The 26600-nt window shown below is 45.9% G+C and overlaps 3 protein-coding genes across 10 annotated transcripts in view; 2 read left to right on the forward strand and 1 right to left on the reverse strand.

Annotated features, from left to right (window-relative positions):
• Window positions 1-17: 17 nt before the first annotated feature.
• RABEPK (Rab9 effector protein with kelch motifs) lies at window positions 18-7537 on the forward strand. 3 transcript variants are annotated; one of them, XM_030535866.1, is made up of 8 exons: window positions 18-100; window positions 1214-1276; window positions 1632-1789; window positions 2832-2984; window positions 4010-4171; window positions 4851-5000; window positions 6572-6721; window positions 7071-7537. In XM_030535866.1, the coding sequence occupies exons 2-8, from the start codon at window positions 1218-1220 to the stop codon at window positions 7379-7381; spliced, it is 1143 nt and encodes a 380-aa protein (XP_030391726.1). In that variant the 5' UTR covers window positions 18-100; window positions 1214-1217; the 3' UTR covers window positions 7382-7537. The 3 variants fall into 3 exon arrangements, with proteins under 3 accessions (XP_030391726.1, XP_030391725.1, XP_030391727.1); XM_030535865.1 differs by lacking the exon at window positions 18-100 and adding an exon at window positions 108-221; XM_030535867.1 differs by lacking the exons at window positions 18-100; window positions 2832-2984 and adding an exon at window positions 108-221.
• Window positions 7538-10656: 3119 nt separating this feature from the next.
• On the reverse strand, window positions 10657-15739 carry HSPA5 (heat shock protein family A (Hsp70) member 5). Its single transcript, XM_030535863.1, has 9 exons — window positions 15639-15739; window positions 15169-15305; window positions 14831-15062; window positions 14088-14225; window positions 13623-13735; window positions 13153-13543; window positions 12560-12797; window positions 12144-12311; window positions 10657-11532 (listed from the first exon to the last, which is right to left on the reverse strand). Exons 1-9 carry the CDS (start codon window positions 15639-15641, stop codon window positions 10976-10978), a joined length of 1977 nt encoding a protein of 658 aa, XP_030391723.1. The 5' UTR covers window positions 15642-15739; the 3' UTR covers window positions 10657-10975.
• Window positions 15740-26151: 10412 nt separating this feature from the next.
• The window catches only part of GAPVD1 (GTPase activating protein and VPS9 domains 1), a 67945-nt gene continuing 67496 nt past the window's right edge, over window positions 26152-26600 (forward strand). For 4 of the 6 annotated variants that reach the window (XM_030535946.1, XM_030535947.1, XM_030535948.1 and 1 more), the window contains exon 1: window positions 26153-26594. In XM_030535946.1, the coding sequence (XP_030391806.1) occupies window positions 26419-26594 (176 nt within the window). In that variant the 5' untranslated portion in view covers window positions 26153-26418. Of the gene's footprint in view, window positions 26595-26600 lie in introns of all 6 variants that reach the window. The other 2 variants (XM_030535950.1, XM_030535951.1) reach the window with 2 other exon arrangements.

The raw sequence follows: 26600 nt of genomic DNA on the forward strand, positions 1-26600 counted from the left end.
TCACCTCCCAGCGCGCTCCGCAAAGCATGCTGGGAGCCATGGCTGCGGGCCGCGGTGCATGCTGGGCAGTGTAGTCTCCGTGGGCCCCTCCATAGTCGAGGTGCGCGGTGAGGGGGGAGGCGTGACCCCGCCCCGCCCCGTGGAGCGAGGCTCGGGCCGGCGGGGACCGGCGCTGTAGCCGGGGCAGCTCGCGGGTTCCCCGCCCCCCAGGGGCAGCGGCGGTGAGCGGGGGCGGCCTCCGCCGCGGGCCGAGACTAGAGCCGGGCTCCCGCGTGGGGCCGCGCGATCAGCGACCTTGTGGAGACCACGGGACGGGACGGGACGGGACGGGTCCTGCCTCCGGGGGGGCTGGGGGGGTTTCCCCGCAGGCACTGGAGGGGGCGGGGGGGCTCGAGGGGGGTTCCCCGCAGGCACTGGAGGGGGCGGGGGGGCTCGAGGGGGGTTCCCCGCAGGCACTCGAGGGGGTTGGGGGGCTCGAGGGGGGGGTTCCCCGCAGGCACTGGAGGGGTTTGGGGGGCTCGAGGGGGGGGTTCCCCGCAGGCACTCGAGGGGGTTGGGGGGCTCGAGGGGGGGGTTCCCCGCAGGCACTGGAGGGGTTTGGGGGGCTCGAGGGGGGGGTTCCCCGCAGGCACTGGAGGGGTTTGGGGGACTCGGGGGGGTTCCCCGCAGGCACTGGAGGGGTTTGGGGGACTCGAGGGGGGGGTTCCCCGCAGGCACTGGAGGGGTTTGGGGGACTCGAGGGGGGGTTCCCCGCAGGCACTGGAGGGTTTGGGGGGCTCGAGGGGGGGTTCCCCGCAGGCACTGGAGGGGTTTGGGGGACTCGAGGGGGGGTTCCCCGCAGGCACTGGAGGGGGCTGGGGGGCTCGAGGGGGGGTTCCCCGCAGGCACTGGAGGGATTGGGGGGGGATTTCCCCGCAGGCACTGGAGGGGTTTGGGGGGCTCGAGGGGGGGGTTCCCCGCAGGCACTGGAGGGGTTTGGGGGCTCGAGGGGGGGATTTCCCCGCAGGCACTGGAGGGGTTTGGGGGGCTCGAGGGGGGGATTTCCCCGCAGGCACTGGAGGGGTTTGGGGGGCTCGAGGGGGGGGTTCCCCCGCAGGCACTGGAGGGATTGGGGGGGGATTTCCCCGCAGACACTGGAGGGGTTTGGGGGCCTGTAGGGAGAAGGACTCTCTGGGGATTTCCATGACTCTGGCTTTGTCTTCCTTTGCTCAAGATTCATGAGGTCGAAGCTGCTGCCGGTTCTGGAGCCTGGAGCTGTCCCCCAAAGGGCCACATGGTCAGTGCACCTCAGCATTCCCCATTCATCCTCAGTCCCCTCACCATGGCTATCATTTGTTAGAGTGACATCAAATTCCCCTATTAAAGCCCAATAAAGCACTAGCTTCTTTGATGACTATATGGGGTCCATATTAGAATATGGGGGGTGTTTTTTACATTCTTCCCATCAATAAATGGCACAATCTTTTCACTTAATCTGTTTTCTAAACTTTCACTTTTCCCCTCATTCCCCTGTTCCAGGAGTGGTTCACACCCTTCTTCTCTGGCACAGCACTTCCCCATTGAAGGCACTACAAATATTCCTGTCCTTCCCTCCCCAAAGCCTGATTCATGCCTATATTTCCCTATTCTAGGTACACACTTGTCCCCCTTGGAGAAAGCCCTAGCGCACGCGTTGGCCATAACTGCTTATATTTGCCTCCAACCCTAACGACTGGGAAAGGCAAAGTGGTCATTGTCGGGGGAGCAGATCCCAATGGCAGTTTCTCCGATGCCCACATCATAGATCTGGGTAAGAACAGGAAGTGTTTAGCAGTTTTGTTGCCTATTACGCTGTCTGTCCTTGGAAACCAAAAAGTCTGTTCAATCTTTGCTGTGCTTGGGGAGGTCATACCAGATCCATGCAAACACCTCAGTGAGACAGGAAAAACTGTGATGATAAGGCCTAGAAACAGTGACACAGTTACTTATAGCAGGTCTACACTACAAATTTACATCAGCGCAGCTGCACTGTGTCTGGCGAAGATGCTCAGTCTAAGCCAATGGGGAGAACTCTCCCATCAGCTTAATAACTGCACCTCTGCGAGAGGCGGTAGCTACGTCAGCAGGAAAAGCTCGCCCACTGGCGTAGCATTGGCTACACCTGAGCTGAAGGTCGGCATAACAACATTGCTCAGGGTTGTAGATTTTTGATACCCCTGAGAAATGTAGTTCTATTAAAGTAAGAATGTAGTATAGACCAAGCCTTAGTCTTCAGTGTTACAACCTGTCCAGATGGATGAAGGACCCAATCCTGCAGCCGCATGGGTCTGCATATGGCTGTGGATGTCATTGAAAGATCAGAGCCTAGAATGAAATAGGGTTTCAAGTTTCTGCATATTCTGGACTTGAATCTCATGTCTGTGTCCTTAGCTATGGACATCCATAGTCATTTTGATGGGGGATGGGAATGGTGAGCTAAGAAAGATATTGGGTGATCTGTCGTGCTTCTGGGCTGGAGTGCATTTATGGGGATGCTTTCAAGTATTAGTCTCCACACTCTTGTCAAAATTAGAATATGGGCTAACATCAAGGGGCAGTGTTGATAAAGTAGCTCATATTACTTGAATTATTTTGTCTTAGATTGCAAGGACTAACAGCCTTGAGACTTACCCCTTGAGGACCTGGCCATCGGCCATCTATCTATGTCTCATTGTCCTGAAGTAGCATTTGTATTTAGCTGAAATTTGTTCCTGGATTTCACTATGCCTCAGTCACCCTAAGGTAACTTCAACAGTACTGGAAACACCAGTGTTGTTACAAATGGAACTCTGCACTTACTCCCTCCATTGCAGATAGACACCAGTGGGCAATGCCTGGTTGGGTGGGCCTGTTGCCTCGATATGAACATGCCACCTTCATTCCCACAAGCAGCCCCACTAGCCTCTGGGTGTTTGGAGGGGCTGACCAGTCTGGAAATAGAAACTGTGTTCAAGTGCTGAATCTAGGTAAGTGTGTGGTAGAATCTACCCATCCCAGCCTTCTCTCTTTCTTTGTTGGACAGTTCGATATGCACCTGTTATCCATATGAGGAACTGTTTGAATTACTTTGTTAGATTTGTAAAGTACAGGTTACAACTTCAAAAGCTGTATTTACAGGCAAATGATTTCCTTTATCTCCTCCTAGGAGTGTTAAAGATTAGGTAGAATCAAATCTACGACTTTCTAAAATGCTGTGGTAACTTTTGCAGCATGCCCCTCAGGTTCCTTGCCATAGGGAATACACTGTACGCTAGTGCTTCACGGCAACGAATCCCATGGTTGGCATTAACAGAAGCATTTTTGTGCCAAAGGAGTGGGTCTTACCAGAGCTGTATCAGTTCACCATAAAAGTCAATGTGTGTGGGCCATTTGAATGAGATGGATTGTGGTCTGCTCTGTATGGATATTAAAGATTCTTAAAGAGATTAGGTCTTTGCCCTGGAGTTGTTACCCAAAAATTCCTCTCCCTTCTCTGTTGGCTTCTGTGCCTGTTTTTTTACCTGTCTGTCGTCCTCCACTACACAGGTGACAGCATTTCAGTGGTGCTGCATATATATTGCTTGTAAAGAGCGTTTTTTAAAAGTCTCAACTTTGGAATGACAGATTCCCTGTAAAAATCTCTTGCTGTGGAATAAATAGAGGAGCTCTGTAGCATTAGTGGGAAATCCCAGGAACCATGCTTGATTTCAGCAGATAAATACATTCCACAAAATCCTATGTGGCTAATGTAGAATGGACATAGCACTTTGTCAGGTGGTGTAAACAATCCTGAATTAGAAACAGCAGACCAACCTTTCACTTGCAACTTGGATTTTTCACTCATTTCCCAAAAGTCATTTTTTGCCACTTTTGAGTTTTTTTCCCCTGTCACTGTGTTTTATGTGTTTAATAACTCCCTAGTCCAGTGGGTCTCTGCTCTGAAGAATTCATATGAATAAGGTAACTTCTTGTTATATATTTGTGAATAATTATCATTTCATCTTTTAATTAGAAACAGGAATCTGGGAAAGTCCTAAACTGATTGGGACTCCACCACTCCCTAGGACATTCCACACATCATCAGCGGCTATAGGAGACCAGCTTTATGTACTTGGAGGGGGAGATAAAGGAGCAGAGCCCGTTAAAGATCCACAACTTCACGTGTTTGACACAGGTACCTCTAAATAACTAATGTTTTGTTACAGAGTTAAATGATTCATTGTCCACTTGGACTGAAAGCTTGGGTGGCACAGAGATGAATAAAGACCTGGAAATGCAAATAATACATAAAGAATTAGGTAAAGTGGTATAGTATATTGTGAGACACTGTTTTTTGGCTACAGGTTTAAATTAGATGGATGAGCTGTACACCCCCTACCTGAAACTTATGAACACCACACAGTCACTGGGGAACTGGGTAGTATCTTCAGAGGAAAGATCTAAGAGTATCATTGGCATTGTGGGACGGGATTGAGGTGTATTGTCAAAATCCTTCAACTTCTACCACAATTTGCTGCTAGTAGCCATTCTCTTTCAGAAGTGGGAATATATGCTGCTCATTTCACTATGAAAGGTCAATATGTAGAGTAAGAACAATAATTTTTTTCTGCTACACCAACAGTGTGTTATTACTTCTAGATGAGATGTACAAATAGGTGCATTTCTTTGCTGAGTATGTATTTGAGTTGCCTTTTGTGATAATCCCAGAAACTAGATGCTTAAGGCTTTTGTTGTTGATTTAAAAATCATCTTGTCATACTTGGTCTAGAGGTCCCTAGACGAGGATTTCTGGTTTAATGTCTTCACAAAGCTCCAGCAATGCACCATATAATCATATGTATTCCCATTTCTAGCCACTTTGACTTGGTCGCAGCCAGAAGCACATGGTAATCCTCCCTCACCTCGGCATGGCCATGTGGTGGTTGCAGTTGGGACCAAGCTTTTCATACATGGTGGGTTATCTGGTGATAAATTTTACAATGATCTGTTCTGCATTGATACAAGTAAGTATATAAAGTAGCTATAGCTGCATTAATAAGTAGTGTGATGTGCTCTGCTTTGAGAGAGACCTTCTCTTATAGAACCACTGAAATAACTATTGGATAGGTGCAGTAAATATGCTCCAGGGTGGCTGGTTGGTGCTGGGGCATGTTGCTTTTGTTATGTCATGCTGATCCTCAGTTCTTAAGCAGGCAGAAATCCTACTGGCTTCAGTGAGAGATTTGTCTACAGGTCTAATGGACTGGGATTGGTGGTGACAATGCAAAAGTGTGTGTGTGTGCAGGGCCTCCCCTCTGTCAAAGCCAGCTGCTGGTTACAAGATGAGAAATATGGGCATTTCTGTAATATGGTTATGGAGAGCATTACTATTTGACATATCTAAGAGCTGAATTTATGTTGCTGTCGGAGTTCTTTTGACTGCTGGAAAAATTGCTTGACAGTGATAAATTACCACAAAGTATCTGAAAGACTGGCACCCAACGTTTCTTTCATAAATGGCTGCAGTAGCATATTCTGTAACTAGTAATTAAAACAATGCTCTGTCTTTACTGTGTAAGGCACTCTCATGAATCAGAATGGCAGTGAAAGCACTATCCATTCTATTGATGTTCTATACAAGTAGAACCTCACAGTTACCAACACCTCGAGACTGGAACTTGTTCATAACTCTGAACAAAACATTATGGTTGTTCTTTCAGAAGTTTACAGAATTGACGTATACAGCTTTGAAACTTACTATGCAGAAGAAATATGCTGCTTTTAATCATCTTAATTTAAATTAAACAAGCAAAGAAAAAGTTTCCTTACTTTGTCAAGTCTTTTTTTTTAAATTTTTCCTTTATTTTTTTTGGTGGTTTACATTTAACACAGTACTGTACAGTATTTGCTTTTTTAAAAATCTCTGCTTCTGCCTGATTGCGTACTTCCAGTTCCAAATGAGATGCATGGTTGACCGGTCAGTTTGTAACTCCGAGGTTCTACTATAGTTGCTCCCCTATTATATATGCTTGGGGGGAGGGATAGCTCAGTGGCTTGAGCATTGGCCTGCTAAACCCAGCGTTGTGAGTTCAATCCTTGAGGGGGCGATTTGGGGATTGGTTCTGCTTTGAGCAGGGGGCTGGACTAGATGATCTCTTGAGGTCCCTTCCAACCCTAATAATCTATAATTCTATGCTATATGGGAGGGAGAACATCTTCAACCAAGTGTACTCCTGCTGCTCAATGGCTGTTGGTACCACCAGGAACTCCCATGCCATAGAAAGAAGAAATCTAGCATATCCCCATAGAAGGAAAACCTTTTTGCTTCCCCAGAAGGACAGTACCTCTGATGCAGGAAAGTGCTAACTACCTGCAAATTGTTGTTCATATCCAAAAAGAACAGCAGTCTTGTTATTAGCCTGAGCTCTTTCAAGCAAACCCCAAGTGTGACTGCTTTAAAACAAAAGCAAACTCAAAGATGGGGCTGATTCAGAGGATTTCAGACCCTGCCCAACTGTTGGCCTTTTAATGCTAATAAATAGTCATTTATTTCATTCTATACAATGTAGCCACTGATTTATTTTTCTGCCTGTAGTTGATATGAGATGGGAAAAATTACCAGCTGTTGGTGATGTCCCAGGAGGACGGGCAGCCCACTCAGCTGCTGCCTTTGGAGACCATCTGTACATTTTTGGTGGAATGGACCCAACTGGGGCACTGGATACAATGTATAAATATCACATAGGTGGGAAGTGTTTTCTTTCATAACATTCTACAAATGTTTTTACCATTATATTTTTATCATAGGAATTATTATATCTTCCTTAGAAACTCCAAACCCAATTCCCTTCTTGGCTACCCCTTTACACCAGGGTATGTCTATTGAAATCAGTGGCATTACTCCAATTCTGCCCTGGCATAATGTTATGGTTAATCAGCATCACCTCCCCTCCTCACATTATTTTTTTTTTAGGGGGTTATGACATTGCAGACTAGTTGATAATTTGATGATGCCACTATCCTTGTTCTTCTTTCCAATTCTGTGAATTTCAAACTGATTTCACAGTGAGTTTTATGTCTTTTTTGAACTGCAGAAAAGCAACAATGGACACTATTAGAATTTGATTCTCCTTTGCCCCCTGGAAGGTTGGACCATTCCATGTGCATCATTCCATGGCAAGTATGTGTCAGTGTTAAGAACAGAGATTCAGATGCTGTAACCAGCAGAAATACAATTGGGAAGGAAGCAACTGAAACAGTCAATGATGAGGACGATTCTGATCAGAAAAAACAAATAGGAAAAGGCTGCACAGAAGACAAATTGATGTATTTGTTTTTAATATTTGGTGGGATGGATACTCAGGGGAAGATTCACAGGGATTGTATTGTGAATCTGATTAAGTAATAAAACCAGAGTACTCAAACTGTCGTCTTGTATAAATGTAATTCTTTTTTCAGTGTTTATAACTGACAAGATCACTCCAAGAAATTAAATTCTGGCATGAACTGAGTTGTGCTAAGCAGAAAACCTTATTTATTAAAATTCTCTAGTAACAGATGACTCTTTAGTTATTATTTTGCCTTCCTGGGCTGCTGTGTATATTTACATGTATGTAATGTCCTTTGCATTAAAGGGTCACAAACTCCAGAAATGTGTACAGCTACCTTTTATAGTCTCCTTCAGAGGATATGCCACTAAGAGGTATATTTAATGCACATTTTGCTATTGGCAAGAGTGGAGCTGAAGCCCACGTGGCTGGCTCTGGAATCTGCTTTGTGATCAAGATGAAATGATGGAATGTGCTTTGAAGGAAACAAACTACATTTCATCTCTTTGAGGTAACCTTTCCATAGCAGCCTTCCGGTTAGCATGTCCTCTCCAGTCCTGAGAAATCAGAGATGGTTTCCATGGAGAAAGTTTGGCATAAATATGCCAGCATAGTTAAAACTCCGTTGCTATATTAGTCTAATCCCTAGGTTGCCTCTTATTCCAATTTTTCTTACCAGTTTGGAAGTAGTATATAGTAGAATCTCAGTTATGAACATCTCAGGAATGGAGGTGGTTTAACTCTGCACAAAAGTTACTTTCAAAAGTTTACAACTGAATGTTGACTTAATACAGCTTTGAAACTTATGCAAAAGAAAAAATGTTTTATTTTGAGTATATTTGCTTTTGTTTTTTGACCTCTGCTGGTGTGAGACTACTTCTGGTTCCAAATGAGGTGTGTGGCTGACAGATCGATTTGTAACTGAGGTAAACTTGAAAAACAACTTACATAAGGGTGTTCCACAGTGCTGTAACTAGCATTAAAATTGGCTGTCGATAAGCCCCTAGGTAGCGCCTGTCAGGTGGGACCACTGGGTATCTACAATTCTCTTATGATACTGAAGTGTAAAGTTCCTGAATTTAACTTCATACTAGTGATGGGCACAGTATCCATGTAGGCAGTCACCTTTTTTATCTACTGCTTACTTACAGTTATGCTGCCAAGGTTTAAAACTAGTGGGGGGGAGTTTAATTATTCCTAATCTATTTCTTATGCCAGTAAGCCTTTCCTTTAGTATCTTTAAAAGTTAACTTCAAGGACTAGGAAGGTTTGTCATTTAAAAAAACTGACGTGTTCCTAGACAAGCCAAAGATGAAATTGTAAACTAGTAATAGGGGCTGAGATCTGTCCTCTGTGAAATTAATTTGTTTTTCTCCCTGTAACTTAGTCTTAAAGATCAGTATTAAAGTGAAACTTGGCAAGCCTATTCTGCTATTCAGCTAAGTGGTATGGAAGGTGGGACACTGTAATACTAAGAAATGAATAGTGAAGTAGAAATTTGAGCTAAATTGGACAGTGATGGCAAATAAAAATTTAATCTGAATCAAAGGTAGTATGCACTGCCCCAATAGTTCTTATAGTAGCTCTGTTAAGTGAATTAAGGGGGAAGGCAAGTTCATTACTCAAAGCTTTTCCCCCCATGGTTCAGCAAATAAAGGAACTGGATGAGTGGATGCATTAACAGATTACAAATATGGTATTATGCTGTTAACCATACCTTATTTACAGAACTCTGTCCAGGTTTGGCTGTTTCACTTACCCGTTAGTTTGTGAAAAGAGGCCAAGAAGTGGTTGTTAGGTTGAATGGAGTTTAGTGTGGAAATAAGAGGGAATGTGACTGGGGCATCAAAAACAGGATCTACTAAAAGCTACATCCAGCCTTTTCATAGTAGTGGGAAGTTATTCCCCTGGAGTACTCACACTTAGAGAAGAATCCCAATAGTATATGTGCAGTACTTCTGCATCTTCAAAGTCTCTGCCCAGCTGAAAATAATGCATACAAAACATTTTCCTGTCTTATATGGGCCTAAGAACTTTCTATTCAAGTCCTACCACTGCTTTCACTGACATTAGTAGGAGTGGCCCTTTAGAATGCAAGCTCTGGATAAGGAAACTAGTTCCTGGCAAGTGCTATACAGAACATTGGAGTTAAGTCAATCCTGCCAGAGAGCCTAGGAATCCATGATAATTAGCTGCATGGTTCAGCCAGGCATTTCCAGTACTATTCTGTTTGCTAAGCCTCTACCACACCACACACTATAATCGTTTGTGCCTTAAGCTGTATGCATTCAATAGCTCTTATGATCTCTCAGGAGGCTACAAAGTCAAAGGACGCAGGGAACGTCACATCACTTTGCAAGGCTGAAGTCACCTTTGGCATTAGAAAATAGCCTGTCAAAACCAAGATACATGAACAGTGTTTAGCACAGGCTGGGATCTACCTTTACATACAAAAGGTTTGGAATGTGATATCCAAAACAAGTACAGAACAAAGCACATTAAGTGTTTTGTTACAAACTAGTAGGTTGGATTTTAGTAATCTGGTAGAGTTTTGTAAAGCCATACTATAAATACTAGCAGAAATGCATATTGAAGCACAACTTAAGTGAATAGGCCACAAGTAGTTCCCAGAAGGCAGGCATGTCTGTTCTGTATTGTATTATTGTCTCTCCCTCAATGAGACAAAGTTTGGCTTAGTTTAGTATTGCTGAATCACAAGTGTGGCCGATTGTTTGGCTAGACCTTTCAGGTGATCTATTCAGCTGAACACATCACAGCTATGTTGATCCATAGTAGCTCCCCCTTCCTGCTAATGGGGGAAAAGGACCATCTGGCTGGTATCAGAGGGGTAGCTGTGTTAGTCTGGATCTGTAAAAGCAGCAAAGAATCCTGTGGCACCTTACAGACTAAGGGATGTTTTGGAGCATGAGCTTTTGTGGGTGAATACCCACTTTGTCAGATGCATCTGGCTAGGTACACAGCACCTTTGGACCTATGGTGCTTCACACATGCTTCAGGGAAGGTAGACTGGAGTGAGGTGCAGGCACTAATTTTAGTACTAGAATAGTAAAAAGATTAGCTTTCTTGAGGCTGACTTGGTCCTCTCACCCTTGATCACCTAGAAGTACGATTTGGACTGCTCATTGTACATTAAGGGAAGGAGATTTTTCCTAGCAAGTTAGGCATGACAGCTGTCAAGCTGCTAGCAGGACTTCAGGTTAAATGCTTACACTGCAGTGCTTGTGGGACTATTTGCAGGATGAACAGAACTTTAGCTGAAATGAACATAAGTGAACTGAACTGCACCCAGTGAGCTTGGCAGACATGCCAAGAAATAAGAAGTTAAGCTAGATCCAGTGTAAATAACAAATTTATTGTGGTCACTTGGGTAGAAAAAGTTCTACACAGAATGCACATGACCAGTTAGGATATTTTTCACATGAAAACTTCTAAACCCCAATTCATTTTACAGTCCCACCCCACTACCCTTCCCTCCCCACAGACACCAAGCAACTGCTAATGAAAAGCAGTAAACAGCCACTTTGGGCTAACATTTCCATCTCCACTCAAGAGTGAAGATTCCAATTACATTCTAGATTAGAGTTCAATATTATCTTAACAGAAGAGTTCCTGAGTCCAGTATTTACAAGGTAACATTCAGAGATCAAGATTTACAATTCATCCTTCTCTCCTGCTTCCTCTTCAGGGGGAGGTCCTGCACTTCCATAAAGCTTGCTAACAATTGGCTGGACAACCTCCTCCAGTTCTTTCTTTTTAGCTTTGAAATCTTCAATTTCAGCATCTTGGTGGCTTTCAAGCCATTCAATCTTTTCCTCTACTGCCTTCTCTATTGTTTCCTTGTCTTCAGATGAGAGTTTGCCACCTAGTTTCTCTTTGTCCCCAATCTGATTCTTCAGGGAATAAGCATAGCTTTCCAACTCATTTCTGGTATCAATACGTTCTTTAAGCTTTTTGTCTTCCTCTGCAAACTTCTCAGCATCATTAACCATCCTCTCAATCTCCTCTGGTGTCAGACGGTTCTGGTCATTGGTAATTGTGATCTTGTTTTTATTTCCGGTGCCCTTGTCTTCTGCTGTAACACGGAGGATTCCATTCACATCTATCTCAAAGGTAACTTCGATCTGTGGGACACCACGAGGAGCAGGAGGGATTCCAGTCAAGTCAAAAGTACCCAGGAGATGGTTATCCTTGGTGAGAGGACGTTCACCTACAGAGATAAGAGTTTTAGTTTGTACTTGTCTCTAAAAGGAGGGGTTACATGTGGTTTGACATGGGTTTTGAACCTGTATTTTGTTTCATTTTAGCTGGGCTTTCACCCCCCCTTAAAGTTTGGGGATACTTTAATCTTTGAATGATGACCAGACAAAACACTACTTGTTTGGGAGTAGGCTAAGTGTTCATTTGTGGATGTATTTACTTGCGTGTAACAGTAAAGAGGAATACTGAACCACCCCAGGTTTGTAGTAAAAAGCCTTTACAACCAGTATATTTTAAAACTGAATGGGCGTGATTTAGACTTCTCCCTCCAGAGACCACAAGATTAGAGCCCTCATGAAAAGGGAGAAGGGGAACTCTGGACAAATCCAATCAAGCACTCTGACTAGAACACTAGTATTTAAGATGCTACAAGTAGCCTTTTGAGTTGGTCTGTTAGCAAGGTCTCCCCACTAGAGAAGCTATGTTTCTTCAAGGGCTATAATGAGGAATTCTGACATGACCTTTCTTTTGAGACATGGTCATTCACTGTTCCATGTTTAACTTAGTAAGGCTTTTAAAAATTTTCACAAGACAAATGTGTGCCGGATACATGACTCTTACCTTCATAGACCTTGATTGTTACAGTTGGCTGGTTATCAGAAGCTGTGGAGAAAATCTGTGATTTCTTGGTGGGGACAACAGTATTTCTTGGGATGAGCTTGGTCATAACACCCCCAACAGTTTCGATGCCAAGTGTCAGAGGACACACATCAAGTAGCACCAGATCACCTAGAAGAAGACGTTTTTCTAGCTTTACTCCTATTCATAGTTAAGAGATTGTTACACTACAAGTTAAGGACCCATGGTTACTGTACCCTTATAAAAGCACAGCAAGTATAGACTGTTCCTAGTGACAACGTTAATTAGAATTTAGCTTGAAATCAGAAATCATGTACCAGGCTTACAAAAACCTGCTCCAATACTAGCCGTAAAGTGTAAACATATTCGGCAAGTTACTAGTTTAGTTTTGCACCTACCAGTATCTTGGTCACCCGAAAGGACACCAGCCTGAACAGCAGCACCATAAGCAACGGCCTCATCTGGATTGATGCCACGTGAAGGCTCTTTGCCATTGAAGAACTCTTTAACAAGCTGTTGTATCTTGGGGATTCGAGTAGAGCCACCCACAAGTACAATCTCATCAATGTCAGATTTCTTCAGGTCAGAATCTTCTAGAACTTTCTGCACAGGCTTCATGGTGGAACGGAACAGATCCTAAAAACGCAAGTAGTTACAATAGTAAGATAATGCACTATTTCTCCTCTATGCTGGAGAAGTGTATCTTGACAATTGTGTCCTCGACAAATGACCATGAGCAAGCCAAAAAACACACCAAGTACTGACTCCAGCCAGATGCCAGTTTACCATCTGACCTTGGTAAGAGAAGGCAAGGCAAGAGATTTGCCCTACTCCCATGTGATTTGGGGAGTTACAGCTTCATAGAGTTATGTTCAACATGTTTTTGTAAATTTAATTCAGTATAAGCAATAGCTGAACATAGTAAACATGCAAGTAACTCCAAGCCCTGATTTACCACAAAGCAACTGTAACTCTAGCTTCAAATACTAACCATATTCAATTCTTCAAACTTTGCCCGCGTCAGTGTCTCAGAGAAGTCCTCTCCTTCAAAGAAGGACTCTATTTCAATTCTAGCCTGATGCTGAGAGGACAAAGCTCGCTTTGCTTTCTCTACTTCCCGACGTAGCTTCTGTACAGATCTGTTGTCCTTCCTAACATCTTTTCCAGTTTTCTTCTTGTATAACTTGATAAAGTGTTCCATAACACGTTGGTCAAAGTCCTCTCCACCCAAGTGAGTATCTCCATTTGTAGCCACAACTTCAAAGACACCATTATCAATTGTGAGGAGGGAGACATCAAAGGTTCCACCGCCTAGATCAAATACAAGGATGTTCTTCTCACCCTCCCGCTTATCCAGTCCATAAGCAATGGCAGCAGCAGTACTGTTGAAGAAATAGTAGTTAGGAAAAACTCACAAGGCCTAGTACAGCAAGACATCTGCAGGAGAGTTAAACTACTTACGGCTCATTGATTATTCTCATTACATTCAGTCCAGCAATGGTACCAGCATCCTTTGTAGCTTGACGCTGAGCATCATTGAAATAAGCTGGGACAGTGACAACAGCATGGGTAACCTAGAGGAGCAGGATGAAGATTAATTTAACAACTTCAATAATCAGCAGCAAGAAAGCAAATGAAAGCTTGACAATTTCAAAGTGTTAGAGGGATTGCCACTGCCTCAAGAGTGCCCTCTCACCTTCCAGGTTAAAAATGGCTTCCTTTAATACTATCTCTAGTGCCCCCAGACAACAACAGAATTAAGCAAAGCTCACCTTCACATCTGCAAGGGCTCCCAGCGAAACTGGGTAGAAAGTAAAATTCAAACTTTGGTCTGCAGCTGGAGAGATTCTCTCACCTGCCACTTTATCATTCTGGAAAGCTGCTGCTTCTACAAGATGTCACAGTTCACCATTTATGTTAACCTACCTTCTTTCCTAAGTAGGCCTCAGCAGTTTCCTTCATCTTTGTCAAAACCATAGCAGAAATTTCTTCTGGAGCAAAGGTCTTTGTCTGTCCACCACCAACATCAACTTGTATATATGGCTTGGTCTTCTTTTCAAGAACCTACAAGAAAAAATACTAAGTTTGAAGAAAAATACATTTCTAGTAGTTTCAAATCTTTGAAGAGAACTGAAACCTGAACAATACTCACTACTCAAAAGTCAAAAAAAGGAGATAAGAACAGAAGACAGATGTTCTCTCCAGTAATATTTTATTTCAAGAGCCCACATGGATTACAATTAGGTACATGGATATTACATGTCATTTCCATTCCCACAACCTATACATTTCATTTTGATTCAAGGCAAGATATTTAGCATACTGAACTACAGTACTCCAGTTATGGGACAGAATATGTGAATGACAGTAACTGTTTCCATCCTAGTCACCCTCCCTAATGAGGGGAAAAGTTACAGGTTTATTGGACAGTAATTAATGATTTTTGGATGTCCAAAATAATTCATTTTACAATTATGAATAAGGGGAAGATACAATGAAAACCTAAGTCACCTATTGGAGCGTGTGTCTAATAGCCACAAGGCTTTTACTGTACCATACCCTGATCACAACTCGATCCCATGGAGCTTCAACACAGAATCTGAGTCCACAAGCGACTGCTCCAAACCTGAACGCGGCTGGCGGCTCGCTCAGCCCCCGGGGGCACGTACCTTGAAAGGCAGGTATTTGATATCCTGCTGCACGGAGGGGTCGTTCCAGGTGCGGCCGATCAGCCGTTTGGCATCGAAGACCGTGTTCTCGGGGTTGGAGGTGAGCTGGTTCTTCGCAGCGTCGCCTATGAGCCGCTCCCCTTCGGGGGTGAACGCCACGTAGGACGGCGTGATCCGGTTGCCCTGGTCATTCGCGATGATCTCCACGCGGCCGTTCTTAAAGACGCCGACGCTGCGAAGAGCAAGCGAGGGTGAGACTGGCCGGACGCGGCGCCAGGCCCGGCCCGGCCCCGGCCCCGTCCCTCCCGGCCGGGCAGCGCCGCCCCCGCCCTACGCACCATGAGTAGGTGGTTCCCAGGTCGATGCCCACCACGGTGCCCACGTCCTCCTTCTTCTCCTCCTCCTCCTCGCCGCGCGCACTGCCCGCCAGCAGCGCCAGCACCAGCAGCGTCCGCCCCATGCTGCCGCCGGGACCCTGCGGAGCGCAAGGGAGAGCAGAGCGGCTCAGCGCGGCCCCACCGCGCCCCAGCCCGGCCCGCCGCCACCCGCCCGCCCCGGCCCGGCCCGCCTCGGGGCCCCGCCGCCCCTGCCGAGCCCGGAGCGCTCCGTCGCCGGGCCCGGCCCGCCTCGCCCCGGCCCGCCTCGGGGCCCCGCCACCGCCCGCCCCGGCCCGCCTCGCCCCGGCCCGCCTCGGGGCCCCGCCACCGCCCGCCCCGGCCCGCCGCCTCCCGGCCCACCCCGTCGCCCGGCCCGGCCCGGCCCGGCCCCTCAGCCCAGCGCCACGCACTAGGCCGCACGCCCCACTCACCATCACCTCGCACAGACCAGCTACGCTCGCTACTGCCGCCGCTATGCCCAAGCCGCCCCGGCCGCCTTCCCTTATATATTCTCCCTCAAGGCTTCGTGGAGGCCAGCTATTGGTTGCGGAACCCGCGCTGGAACCTTTCGATTGGTTGGTGCCGACTAAGCTGGCCACTCTTGATTGGCGAAGATCAAGCTCTCCGCAATGACGAATGGCGTCGCACCTCTCCGTCATCATTCCATTGGTCAGCTTTACCTGTGTCGCGGACCAATCAGCTTCGAAGGGACAGCCAAGCGGAGTGAGCCCATTGGCTGGGAGCAGTCGTCACGCTGCAGGAAGAGAGAGGCGGTGCTGGTCCATTCTGGAAGTTTCTATGGTTACCAGCCCTTGGGGAAGGAGTCGGGAGTGGGGGGCCGGGGGCGTGGCTTGGGGAAATGGGGGCGAGCGGTCCTAGGGTCACGGCTCCTGTCCCCACTGCTGCAGCGGAGACAGAGGCCACAAGGGGCCTGGGGCACTGTGACGCTCCCCACAGGGGCCTCGATGGGCTGGAGGACATGGTGACGTCCCACTGCAGAGGTCACGGCGGGCCTGGAGCCTGTGTGACCTCCCCACACGGCAGCCCCAGCGGAGCAGGGGACGGCCTGACGCTCCCCACAGGGGCCTCGATGGGCCGGAGGACATGGTGACGTCCCACTGCGGAGGTCACGGCGGGCCTGGAGCCTGTGTGACCTCCCCACACGGCAGCCCCAACGGAGCAGGGGACGGCCTGACGCTCCCCACAGGGGCCTCGATGGGCCGGAGGACATGGTGACGTCCCACTGCAGAGGTCACGGCGGGCCTGGAGCCTGTGTGACCTCCCCACACGGCAGCCCCAATGGAGCAGGGGACGGCCTGACGATCCCCACAGGCACCTCGATGGGCCGGAGAACATGGTGACGTCCCACTGCAGAGGTCACGGCGGGCCTGGAGCCTGTGTGACCTCCCCACACGGCAGCCCCAGCGGAGCAGGGGACGGCCTGACGCTCCCCACAGGCACCTCGATGGGCCGGAGGACATGGTGACGTCCCACTGCAGAGGTCACGGCGGGCCTGGAGCCTGTGTGACCTCCCCACACGGCAGCCCCAGCGGAGCAGGGGATGGCCTGACGCTCCCCACAGGGGCCTCGATGGGCCGGAGGACATGGTGACGTCCCACTGTGGAGGTCACGGCGGGCCTGGAGCCTGTGTGACCTCCCCACACGGCAGCCCCAACGGAGCAGGGGACGGCCTGACGCTCCCCACAGGGGCCTCGATGGGCCGGAGGACATGGTGACGTCCCACTGCAGAGGTCACGGCGGGCCTGGAGCCTGTGTGACCTCCCCACACGGCAGCCCCAATGGAGCAGGGGACGGCCTGACGCTCCCCACAGGGGCCTCGATGGGCCGGAGGACATGGTGACGTCCCACTGCAGAGGTCACGGCGGGCCTGGAGCCTGTGTGACCTCCCCACACGGCAGCCCCAGCGGAGCAGGGGACGGCCTGACGCTCCCCACAGGGACCTCGATGGGCCGGAGGACATGGTGACGTCCCACTGCAGAGGTCACGGCGGGCCTGGAGCCTGTGTGACCTCCCCACATGGCAGCCTCAACGGAGCAGGGGACGGCCTGACGCTCCCCAGAGGGGCCTCGATGGGCCGGAGGACATGGTGACGTCCCACTGCAGAGGTCACGGCGGGCCTGGAGCCTGTGTGACCTCCCCACACGGAAGCCTCAACAGAGCAGGGGACGGCCTGACGCTCCCCACAGGGGCCTCGATGGGCTGGAGGACATGGTGACGTCCCACTGCAGAGGTCACGGCGGGCCTGGAGCCTGTGTGATCTCCCCACACGGCAGCCTCAGCGGAGCAGGGGACGGCCTGACGCTCCCCACAGGGACCTCGATGGGCCGGAGAACATGGTGACGTCCCACTGCAGAGGTCACGGCGGGCCTGGAGCCTGTGTGACCTCCCCACACGGCAGCCTGAGCGGAGCAGGGGACAGCCTGACGCTCCCCACAGGGGCCTCGATGGGCCGGAGAACATGGTGACGTCCCACTGCAGAGGTCACGGCGGGCCTGGAGCCTGTGTGACCTCCCCACACGGCAGCCTCAACAGAGCAGGGGGTCGGCCTGATGCTCCCCACGCAGGGGCCTTGATGGGCCAGAGGTCCACTGCAGAGGTCATGGCTGGTGACAGCATGACATCCCTCATGCAGGCCATGACAAGAAGCCCTGCACGGAAGGCACAGCAGAGCAATGTGACTACCCACGTGGGAGCTAGGATGGAGTGATATGAAGCCCCCATGCACATTATATCACAACAGAGATTGTCAGATATGATTGTATACGGCCCATAGAGAAAGTTAGAGATAGTCAGGTGTTGGTGTGTTATCTGCATTGTAGATTGATGTAGAGTAAAACAAAACCCTCCATTTCCATGTAAAACTGCCTTAAAAATTAAGCCAGAATAAATAGACATTTACTCTAAATTAGACCACTGATAACATCAATTTCGGGCTCTCATCAAGGAGTTGTTCAAAAATAAGACTGGATCTGGGATGAAATGTGGAATATATAATAAGCATTAACTTGTCAAGAACTGGGTTTTAATTCTCATCTTTAGGACTTTCTGAACAGAAAAAAAGACATCTGTTTGCTGATATAATCACACCTTTTTTGGTTTTTGCTGCCCCTTTCGAATTGGAAAATGAACAAGTCCTTCCTATTGGGTTTGGCACTTTTTAGGCTTTGTTACTGAGTCACAATGGCTTGTTATTGCACCACCACATCCTGACACAAATATCACTCACTCCCTCGCATTACATCAGCCTCAAGATATCACAGGATAGGTGGAAATTGAATAGTTAATCATAAAATAAACTCACTACACATTTAACTCCCCTACATTACCCCTGAACTACCAATAGAGTAGATTCCTGTGCCCTCCTCTCTAATCTAAATATGTAGCTAAACTTTAAAAAAAAAATCACTTTCAGGCAAAATCTATGTCTGGCAAGTTTCAGCTGAAAGAGGAAAGTTTTCAGGAAGTTAAAACTGACAAAGCAAAAGGCTAGAATGAAAACTGTTATGCATCCTTTAAAGGGCATTAAGCTTGGAACCTAATCACTTTGGAAATCTAAGTTAAAAGAAATTTCAGGTATTGTACCTGATTCTCCAGTCCTGCCAATTTTTGCAGTTTTACAATCACATTTTCTGATATTGTCTCTCTCCTGTAGCTGTGTGAAAGACCCAAGCAAACAATGCCCAAGAAAGCAACATTCTAGAACAATTAAACTATTGACTTGTTAGGAGACAAATCTTTCAGAGGAGCTGGACTGAGACTAGACTAAATACAAAACTCATTTTTTCCATTTATCTTTCCTTAATAAATTCTTTATACGGACATTCAACGTTCTCTCTCTTTCTCTCTTTCTCACACACACAATCAAAAGTCCAAAAATACATACTAAAGAAGCTATTCCCACAAGTTAAAGAAGAGAGGGATTGTTATTGTATTTAAAAACAACTGAGAAGCGCTCACAGTGCAGGAAGCCATATAAGTACATATACAGATAAATTAGATTTATATGAAGAGAGTGTTTGTACAGTGTTCTAAACATAAAAATGCTACACCAAGCCTGGTTATTGTTGCATGAGCTGCACTCTGCTTGTGGACAGCTTTCTTAACACCAAGGGTTCTCAAACTTAATTGCACTGCGACCCAAAAATTACTACATGACCCCAGGAGAGGGACCAAAGCTTGGACCCACTCAAGTCCCATCACCCTGGGCTGAGGGGCCAAAGCTGAAGCTCAAGGGCTGCAGCCCCAGACAGGGAGCCTGTAACCTGAGCCCCGCCACCCAGGGCTGAAGCCCTCGGGCTGCCCCAGGCGGTGGGACTCCGGCTTTGGCTTCAGCCCCAGACCCCAGAAAGTCTAACAGCAGCCCTGGCAACCCCATTAAAACAGAGTCAAGACCCACTTTGGAGTCCCGACCTACAGTTTGAGAACGACTGCTTAACACCATTACGTGAACTACACAGGTTCAAAGAGCCCAGGAGACCATCGGGAGAGACAAAGAGGTGGGCAACCTGCGGTCTGTACACAGCCCATCACGGTAATCTGCTGGCAGGCTGCAAGACAGTTTGTTTTCATTGACCGTCTGCAGGCATGGCTACCTGCAGCTCCCAGTGGCTGCAGTTCACCATACCAGCCAATGGGAGCTGCAGAAAGCAGTGGCCAGCCCATACCACTTCCTGTGGCTCTCAAAGGCCGGGAACAGCAAACCACGGCCACTGGGAGCTGTGGGCAGCGGTGCCAGCGGACAATCAATGTAAACAAATTGTCTCGCAGCCCACCAGCAGATTACCATGATGGGCTGTGTGCAGACCGCAGGTTGCCCATCACTGCATTATACAGTCTTTGACTTTGGAGGATTTGGGTAGTTTATATATATGCACTTGATTTTTTTTTTCTCTCTTTTGCCATTTTTTCTACTTTGTGTTGACACAGTATTGTTACTTAATTTCCTTCTTTTCAGGGACCTTAAGTTATTGATTCAAATACTCTACTTAATCTTCAGAAGAGGACTCTCTCCTGGCATATACCTATGCTTCCTGTAAGTTGGATATAGTCTGGATGTTCTGTTTCTCCTCGGCAAAACTTGTGTATATAAGGGGAATGTTTTTCTCTTGCTAGCTGAGAACATATTTATTGATGTTCTTTTAGCTCTAGAGGAAGCAATCTCATAATACTAGCAAATGTTCTGGGTTTCTTTTTGGAATATAAGGTGGCAGTTGACTTTGTTGTACCCAACCTTAACAGTGTGTAATATGCTGTGTGTTTTTGCTTGACTGCCATTATTGGGAATATTTCAATTTGCCACATTTATCATCGCTTCTAAAATGTTATTAAAAACAAATACCGTTTTTTTAAAGATTCATTTGATAAGAGAAGGAGGCTTGAAAGAGTTAGGGTGTGATGATTCACAAAAGGACTGGTGGATAGAGTTTTGGAGGTGGAAAATTTGCCTATCGTGAAAGGTTCCTTAGAAGGGAAATCTCCAAGGATAACTCTGATGCTGCAGGAAAATGGTGCTGGTGATTCAGTAAAAGCTTCTCTCCTTCAATCAGTACTGACCCCAACGCTCAATCATGATGCTAGAGGATACCATACTAATACTTGTAAAAAGGTTTGAGGTCCTGGAATGGAATGTTCTTAGTGTTAGGTAGTATTATTAATTAATTATTATTAGAGCTTCCAAATGTAAATGAGAAATGAAAGAGTTACTGAGATTTGGTTATTAAAAATACTTTAGCATTTTTCAGAAGAGTAAATGTGTTAAACCTGCTGTCCTGATAACATTTTGTGTGAGTAATTACTCTCCCTGCTGTGTCAATTGGATGTAAGATTCTCCTTCATCAGTGAGGATTGCCTGGGAGTTGGTTGAGAGTCAGGAGCTCTGGTTTCTGTTCCTGGCTCTGCAACTAACTCACTTTGTGACCTTTAGCAAATTATTTAATCTTTCTGTTCCTCAGTTTCCTTGTCTGTTAAATGTTGATAATACTTCTCTCTCACACAGGGTAGTTGTGAAATTGTGAAGTTAAATTAATGTCTGTAAAGTTCTTTGAGTTGAAAGGTTCTAAAGAAGGACTAAGTAACATTATTATGATAGTATTATTATTAATTTCCTATCCTAAACTGTTGTGTAATGTAGTTGTTCATTGTTAATCAACTGCTTTGTTCCATCCTAGAGACGGGTGCACTGAGCAATCCTGCCCTGCTCTGGATCACATTCCATATACAGTACTACTCCATCCTCTCCCCTGTGTGGCTCTGACTCCTTAGGGCACGATATACCATCTGTTTGTAAAGTACTGTGGGATGAAAGGCACTATAGAAGTCCAAGAGATTATCCAGAGGCATTTTAGAGAATGATGCTAGTTATCTAAACTGCATAATCTATAGAGGTGAACTCTGCAGAAGCTGTGAGCAGGGTAGTTAAAAGCAGAAATATAACAGAATGAATGAGTGATTTTTCACATCGTTGTCTATATTTAATAGACATATGTGATAAAGCCAGTTCACAATAAACACTGAAGGTTTGTTATCCTCATTAGGTAGTCACTTCAAACAGGGAGGTGTCTCCACTGGACTTTTCCCTCAGCTCAGAGACAAGTTGCCTTTCAAGATTCTAGTAACTCCTACAACTCAGATGCCTCAAAAAATAGAAGACAGGGAGACAGTGTTCAGAATAGGCAGGTTAGCAGGTGTTATATAAAGAAAGTGTTATTGGTGCCATTTAAAAATCTTCACAGTTAGGAAGGGAGAAGGACTGTAAACCCACTGATTTGGAGGTGAGGGGATATGTGTCAGAGGAAGCACAAGATATGCAGTTGCAGTATGTGATTGAGTTCAAAAATATTTTTTATTCTCAGTCGCCACAAGGTGAGTTGTTAGTTTCTGATTCAGTTATAATAGGACAAGTTTCCATATCCTCAACTCCTTCAAATGGGGAAGGAATAACTAGTTCTTGGTCCGATGGGTCTTTAAAACTCTAGCTATCAGAAGCTGAGCCGTTATAATTTATTTAAACATATCCAAATCAGACTGCATCTTGAGAAATGGGAATGTATTGGATGAAAAGACACAAAGCATACAGCTACAGGAACAGTGACTTCAAACATCATCAGTCATGTGATCTGACTGGCCTAAATCTTGCACTTTACTGTATGTCAAGATTTAAACTATTCCTTGCCACTTGCTTACCTGAACTGAAGATGCTGCTTCTGTGCTCTACATCACTTACCTAGCTTGACAACTCTGCATCTTAGTAAAATGTTTGTTATCAAAATATACGGTGTAGTTGTAGCTCTGTCAGTCCCAGGATATTAGAGGATATTATCCAAATAGTGGTTAATCAAAAAAAGAGAGGTCACTGGTGAAATTTCATTCCCCCCTGGAGACTTGGTAATCACAGATTTATATTCTCTGGAGATGCATAGAATTTAGCAACCACTCACATGTAAAATAATAAAAAATGAAAGGCTGTAAAACATCCTTCTCCCCCACCCCTCTTTACTGACTCAGTCACTGAATCCGTCTACTCTACTCTTTCCACCACCTGCCTCTTCTCTGCCCCTTGCTCCCATTTCAGAGTCCATCCTGATTGGATAACTTTCCCTCCCCATTCTCTTTCTTTGCTCCTTCTCCCACTCTGTTGAATGCTTCTGGAGAAAGTCCCATGATCACGCGGACTTCCTTCACTGCAAAGTTATCCTCTTTCAGTTCTTTCATCTTCTTGGTCAAGCCACAATACTTCTCCATTCTCCTTGACTACATAATTCTAGCTGCCTATGCACCACTTTTGATTCCCTCAAATCCTCCCTTATTTCTGCCTCCTCCATCTCCATACAAAATCTTGCCTACTTTTTAAAGAGAAGATGGACTAGATCCACCCTCACATACCTTGTCTCTCCTTCTTCCTGTTATTACCCTTCTCTTTCTCTCCAATCACCAACACCATAGTCTTTTGCCTGCTGTCTCACTCAGCTCATCATCATTTGCTTTACCTCCAGTCTCATCCTTAATCTTTCTCTGTCTTTATGGTCTTCATCCTCATGCAGAATGCAAGCACACGATAGCTTCTCCAGCCTAAAACAAACACCCCGACCCCACCCACTAGCCTCCCCAAATACTGCCCCAGCTCCTCCCAGTTCATCACCTAATGTTTCTTTCTTCGACTTCCATCCTGGATCCTTTCCAATCTGGGTTTGATCCTCTCTACCACACTGAAACTGCTCTTACCAGGACCTCTAGTGATATCTTCCTGGCCAACTCTCAGGGCCTCTGCTCCAAACCACTGTGTGTAAAAGAAACTGTAAACCAGATGAGACAGGTGGGTCAAGTTAAATTTGGAGAAGATGAAGCTGATATTAGCAGAAATGAGAAAGGATTTTGAGGGCATCCGATCACCAAGTCACAAAGTAGTGCATAGTCCTGAAGTCCTGCCTAAGATGTTAGTTTTGATCTTTAAAGCCTTTGAAGGGGTAAGACCAAACTATCTCAGGGACTCTCTCTCCCTCTGTTCTCTGCTGTGATAGCTAGATTGACCAGGACAGTCTCCCATAGTAAAACCACCAGAGATGTGGAGTTTCCTAAAGTAGAAATCAGGATGAGACAAAGCCTTTATATATTTAGATAACAATGCATGACTTGTCTCTTTGCACAGGCTTTTCTCCAATCTTGAAGCAATAGGTGAGCATGGCAACAGTCTCCTGTATAACAGTCACCAGTGGCCAAGAGATGAGGGAAGTGAAGCAGTTAGGGCCTACTTCAAATATGATTCATTATGAATTTTAATTATGTAAAAAGTGTCTAGATACCACCCTCAGTTAGAAATTGAAGGGAGAATTGCTTTAGATCAATAATTATTTTTATATGAAAAAAAGGTAAAATGCAAAATTTGTATATGTAAGATCCATAATGGGCTTAATGTGTAAACTCTATTTTTTTTCTTGTAGTTTCAGCTACTCCTCATTTTCCAATTTCCAGATAAATTGATCTATTTATAGTCTGCAATAAGTAACAGAACAGTAGCATGGCTATTTTTGCAGACAAACAACTGTTTAGTGTTTTACTTCTTGTATCTAAACATAGTTTGTTGCTTGACTTGGTATATCCTGAGCAATAGCTTGTACTGAAGGTTGGTAAAATATCCTGTTGCTACAAATGTCATCAGGGGCGGCTCTAGGCATTTTGCTGCCCCAAGCTGCCTTTGGCAGCTTGCCTGCGGGAGGTCCGCTGAAGCCGCGGGACCAGTGGACCCTCCACAGGCAAGCCGCCAAAGGCAGCCTGCCTGCTGCCCTCACAGCGACCAGCAGAGCGCCCCCCGTGGCTTGCTGCCCCAAGCACATGCTTGGGGTGCTGATGCCTGGAGCTGCCCCTGAGTGTCATACATAGTATCTTATTACTTGTAAATTACAAGGCAAAGGTCAGGAAGTCTGATTAGGTGTAATTGCAGGGTAAAAACTAGCCAAAACATAGCCTACTGAAACTGTTCAGTGCCAGATACAATCTTGGCATGACATCTGCTTCTCTGACACTCCTCCTTAAGCCAGAAAACTATTTTCAGAAATGTGCAATTGATCTGTGGCTTCTTAACTGTTGAAAGAGATCAAAGACTCTTTTGTTAGAGATCAGTTGGTTTCCTCTCAGTGCTTCTGGTCAGTCCAGGGATGCTGGTATGCGGTGTAATCAGTCTGATCCAAGTATGAATTTATGTAGTTCTGATGTGAACAGGCATTCTTACTTACAAAAAGAAAAAAAGTTCAGAATAGAATTCTAAAAATTCCAGAGCTTTTTTCTTTACAAATCTGTATTAGAGAACAAGATGTCACACTTCTGCCAAACATGGGAACTGTACCAAAGTTTTTGTCTACCGATACTTGGTGTAAAGAAGAATCCCTCTTCCCCTCTGTACACAACATTGGGTGTAATTACCAAAGGTACCGTTATTGAGGTGAATGTGAGTGAGCTTGGCCTTGTGACACAAGGGGGCAAAGTTATCTGGGGGAAATATGCACAGGTAACCAACAATCCAGAAAATGATGGCTGCATTAATACAGTCCTGCTTGTTTGATTGGGTCTTAGTAAATATTGCACATGAACTCTTGCAAAATCGAGGCAAGTAAATCAAGAAGCTTGCAAGTAATTTAAGACCTTTAGCTTCCCACAAACCAAGTGTCAAACTTGAACCTGGGAGAGGAAGGACAAAGAACTTAAACAAACAAGTTCCTGAAAATTTTACAAATATTAAAGCCCAATAGTATACAAATTGTTTGTTCCATTGAACATTACCAGAATAAAGTAAATAATAATAAAAAAAAAAAAACTGTACCAAATTCAGTTCTAGCATTCAAAGCTTACTTGAGGACAATTTCATCCTGAGACAGCGTTGTTAGTTGAGCAGGGTGTTGTCCTTGTTGGCTGACTTACAGCTTCTTTTACTGTTTTTATTTCATACATTTCTGATCTCATTTGAGATACGCAGTCTTTATATTTAATTACATTTATGAGGAGTCCAATAAAAAGTTGAAATTGAAATCCTGAACTGATGGTTACAAAATCAGACTAGTATCAGATACAAAGATACATGTCTTGGACAGGCATATTTATGAGGCATTTGTCAGAAGGGTGCAAATTTGACTAAAACAACTCTCTTCTTTTGTAGTATCTACAAAAAAAATCAGTTGTGGTTAAGTAGATGGTTTGTCATTGACCATTGTTTCTGATGCTGACCAATACAATTTGTTCCCTTGAGCTTCCCACACCAGTGCGTTTTACTCACCTGTTTTCTGTAGTTGGATTGCAAGCTCTTTGGGACAGGGGCTGTCCTTTTTCTTAATGGGGACACACTGACTAGCAAAAAGGGGCCCTGGCCCTTAGGTGCTAATGTGAATAAACAATAAAAGTGACATAATAAATGCTCCTTATGCAAGCAAGAGCTTTATTTAGTTTAGTACGCTTGGCAGGCCCAGCATCTACCACCCCATGCAATACAACAATGCAAAGCATTACAATCAGAAATACAGTTTTTAGACAGCCTGACTGCCCTGCCTACCCGTGCCTGTGGGCTAAGGCAACGTGGGGTTTTGTGTCAGGCCTGACAATCCGTTTCTGATCTGGTAGCGGCTGTCTGCTATTTCTAATCCCATTTCTCCCAAAGGCAGACCTAGATTTTCTTCCTTTTCTCTCGCCTCCTCTTTCCATGGCCGGATGCCCGCCCATCTCTCTCCTCCTGGAACTACATCTCCCAGAAGGCCTGGCGCCCAGGCCGCATGCGCAGTGACGGGCCTGTTCGTTCTCGCTGAGGGAGAAAGACGCAGGCAGCCGCGGGGTCTTGGCGGAGCGGCGGCAGCTGGAGACGGAGAGCGACGGCGCCACATGCACAGGTTGGG

The sequence above is a fragment of the Gopherus evgoodei genome, chromosome 16 (genome assembly GCF_007399415.2).
Source record: "Gopherus evgoodei ecotype Sinaloan lineage chromosome 16, rGopEvg1_v1.p, whole genome shotgun sequence".
Classification (NCBI taxonomy): domain Eukaryota; kingdom Metazoa; phylum Chordata; order Testudines; family Testudinidae; genus Gopherus; species Gopherus evgoodei.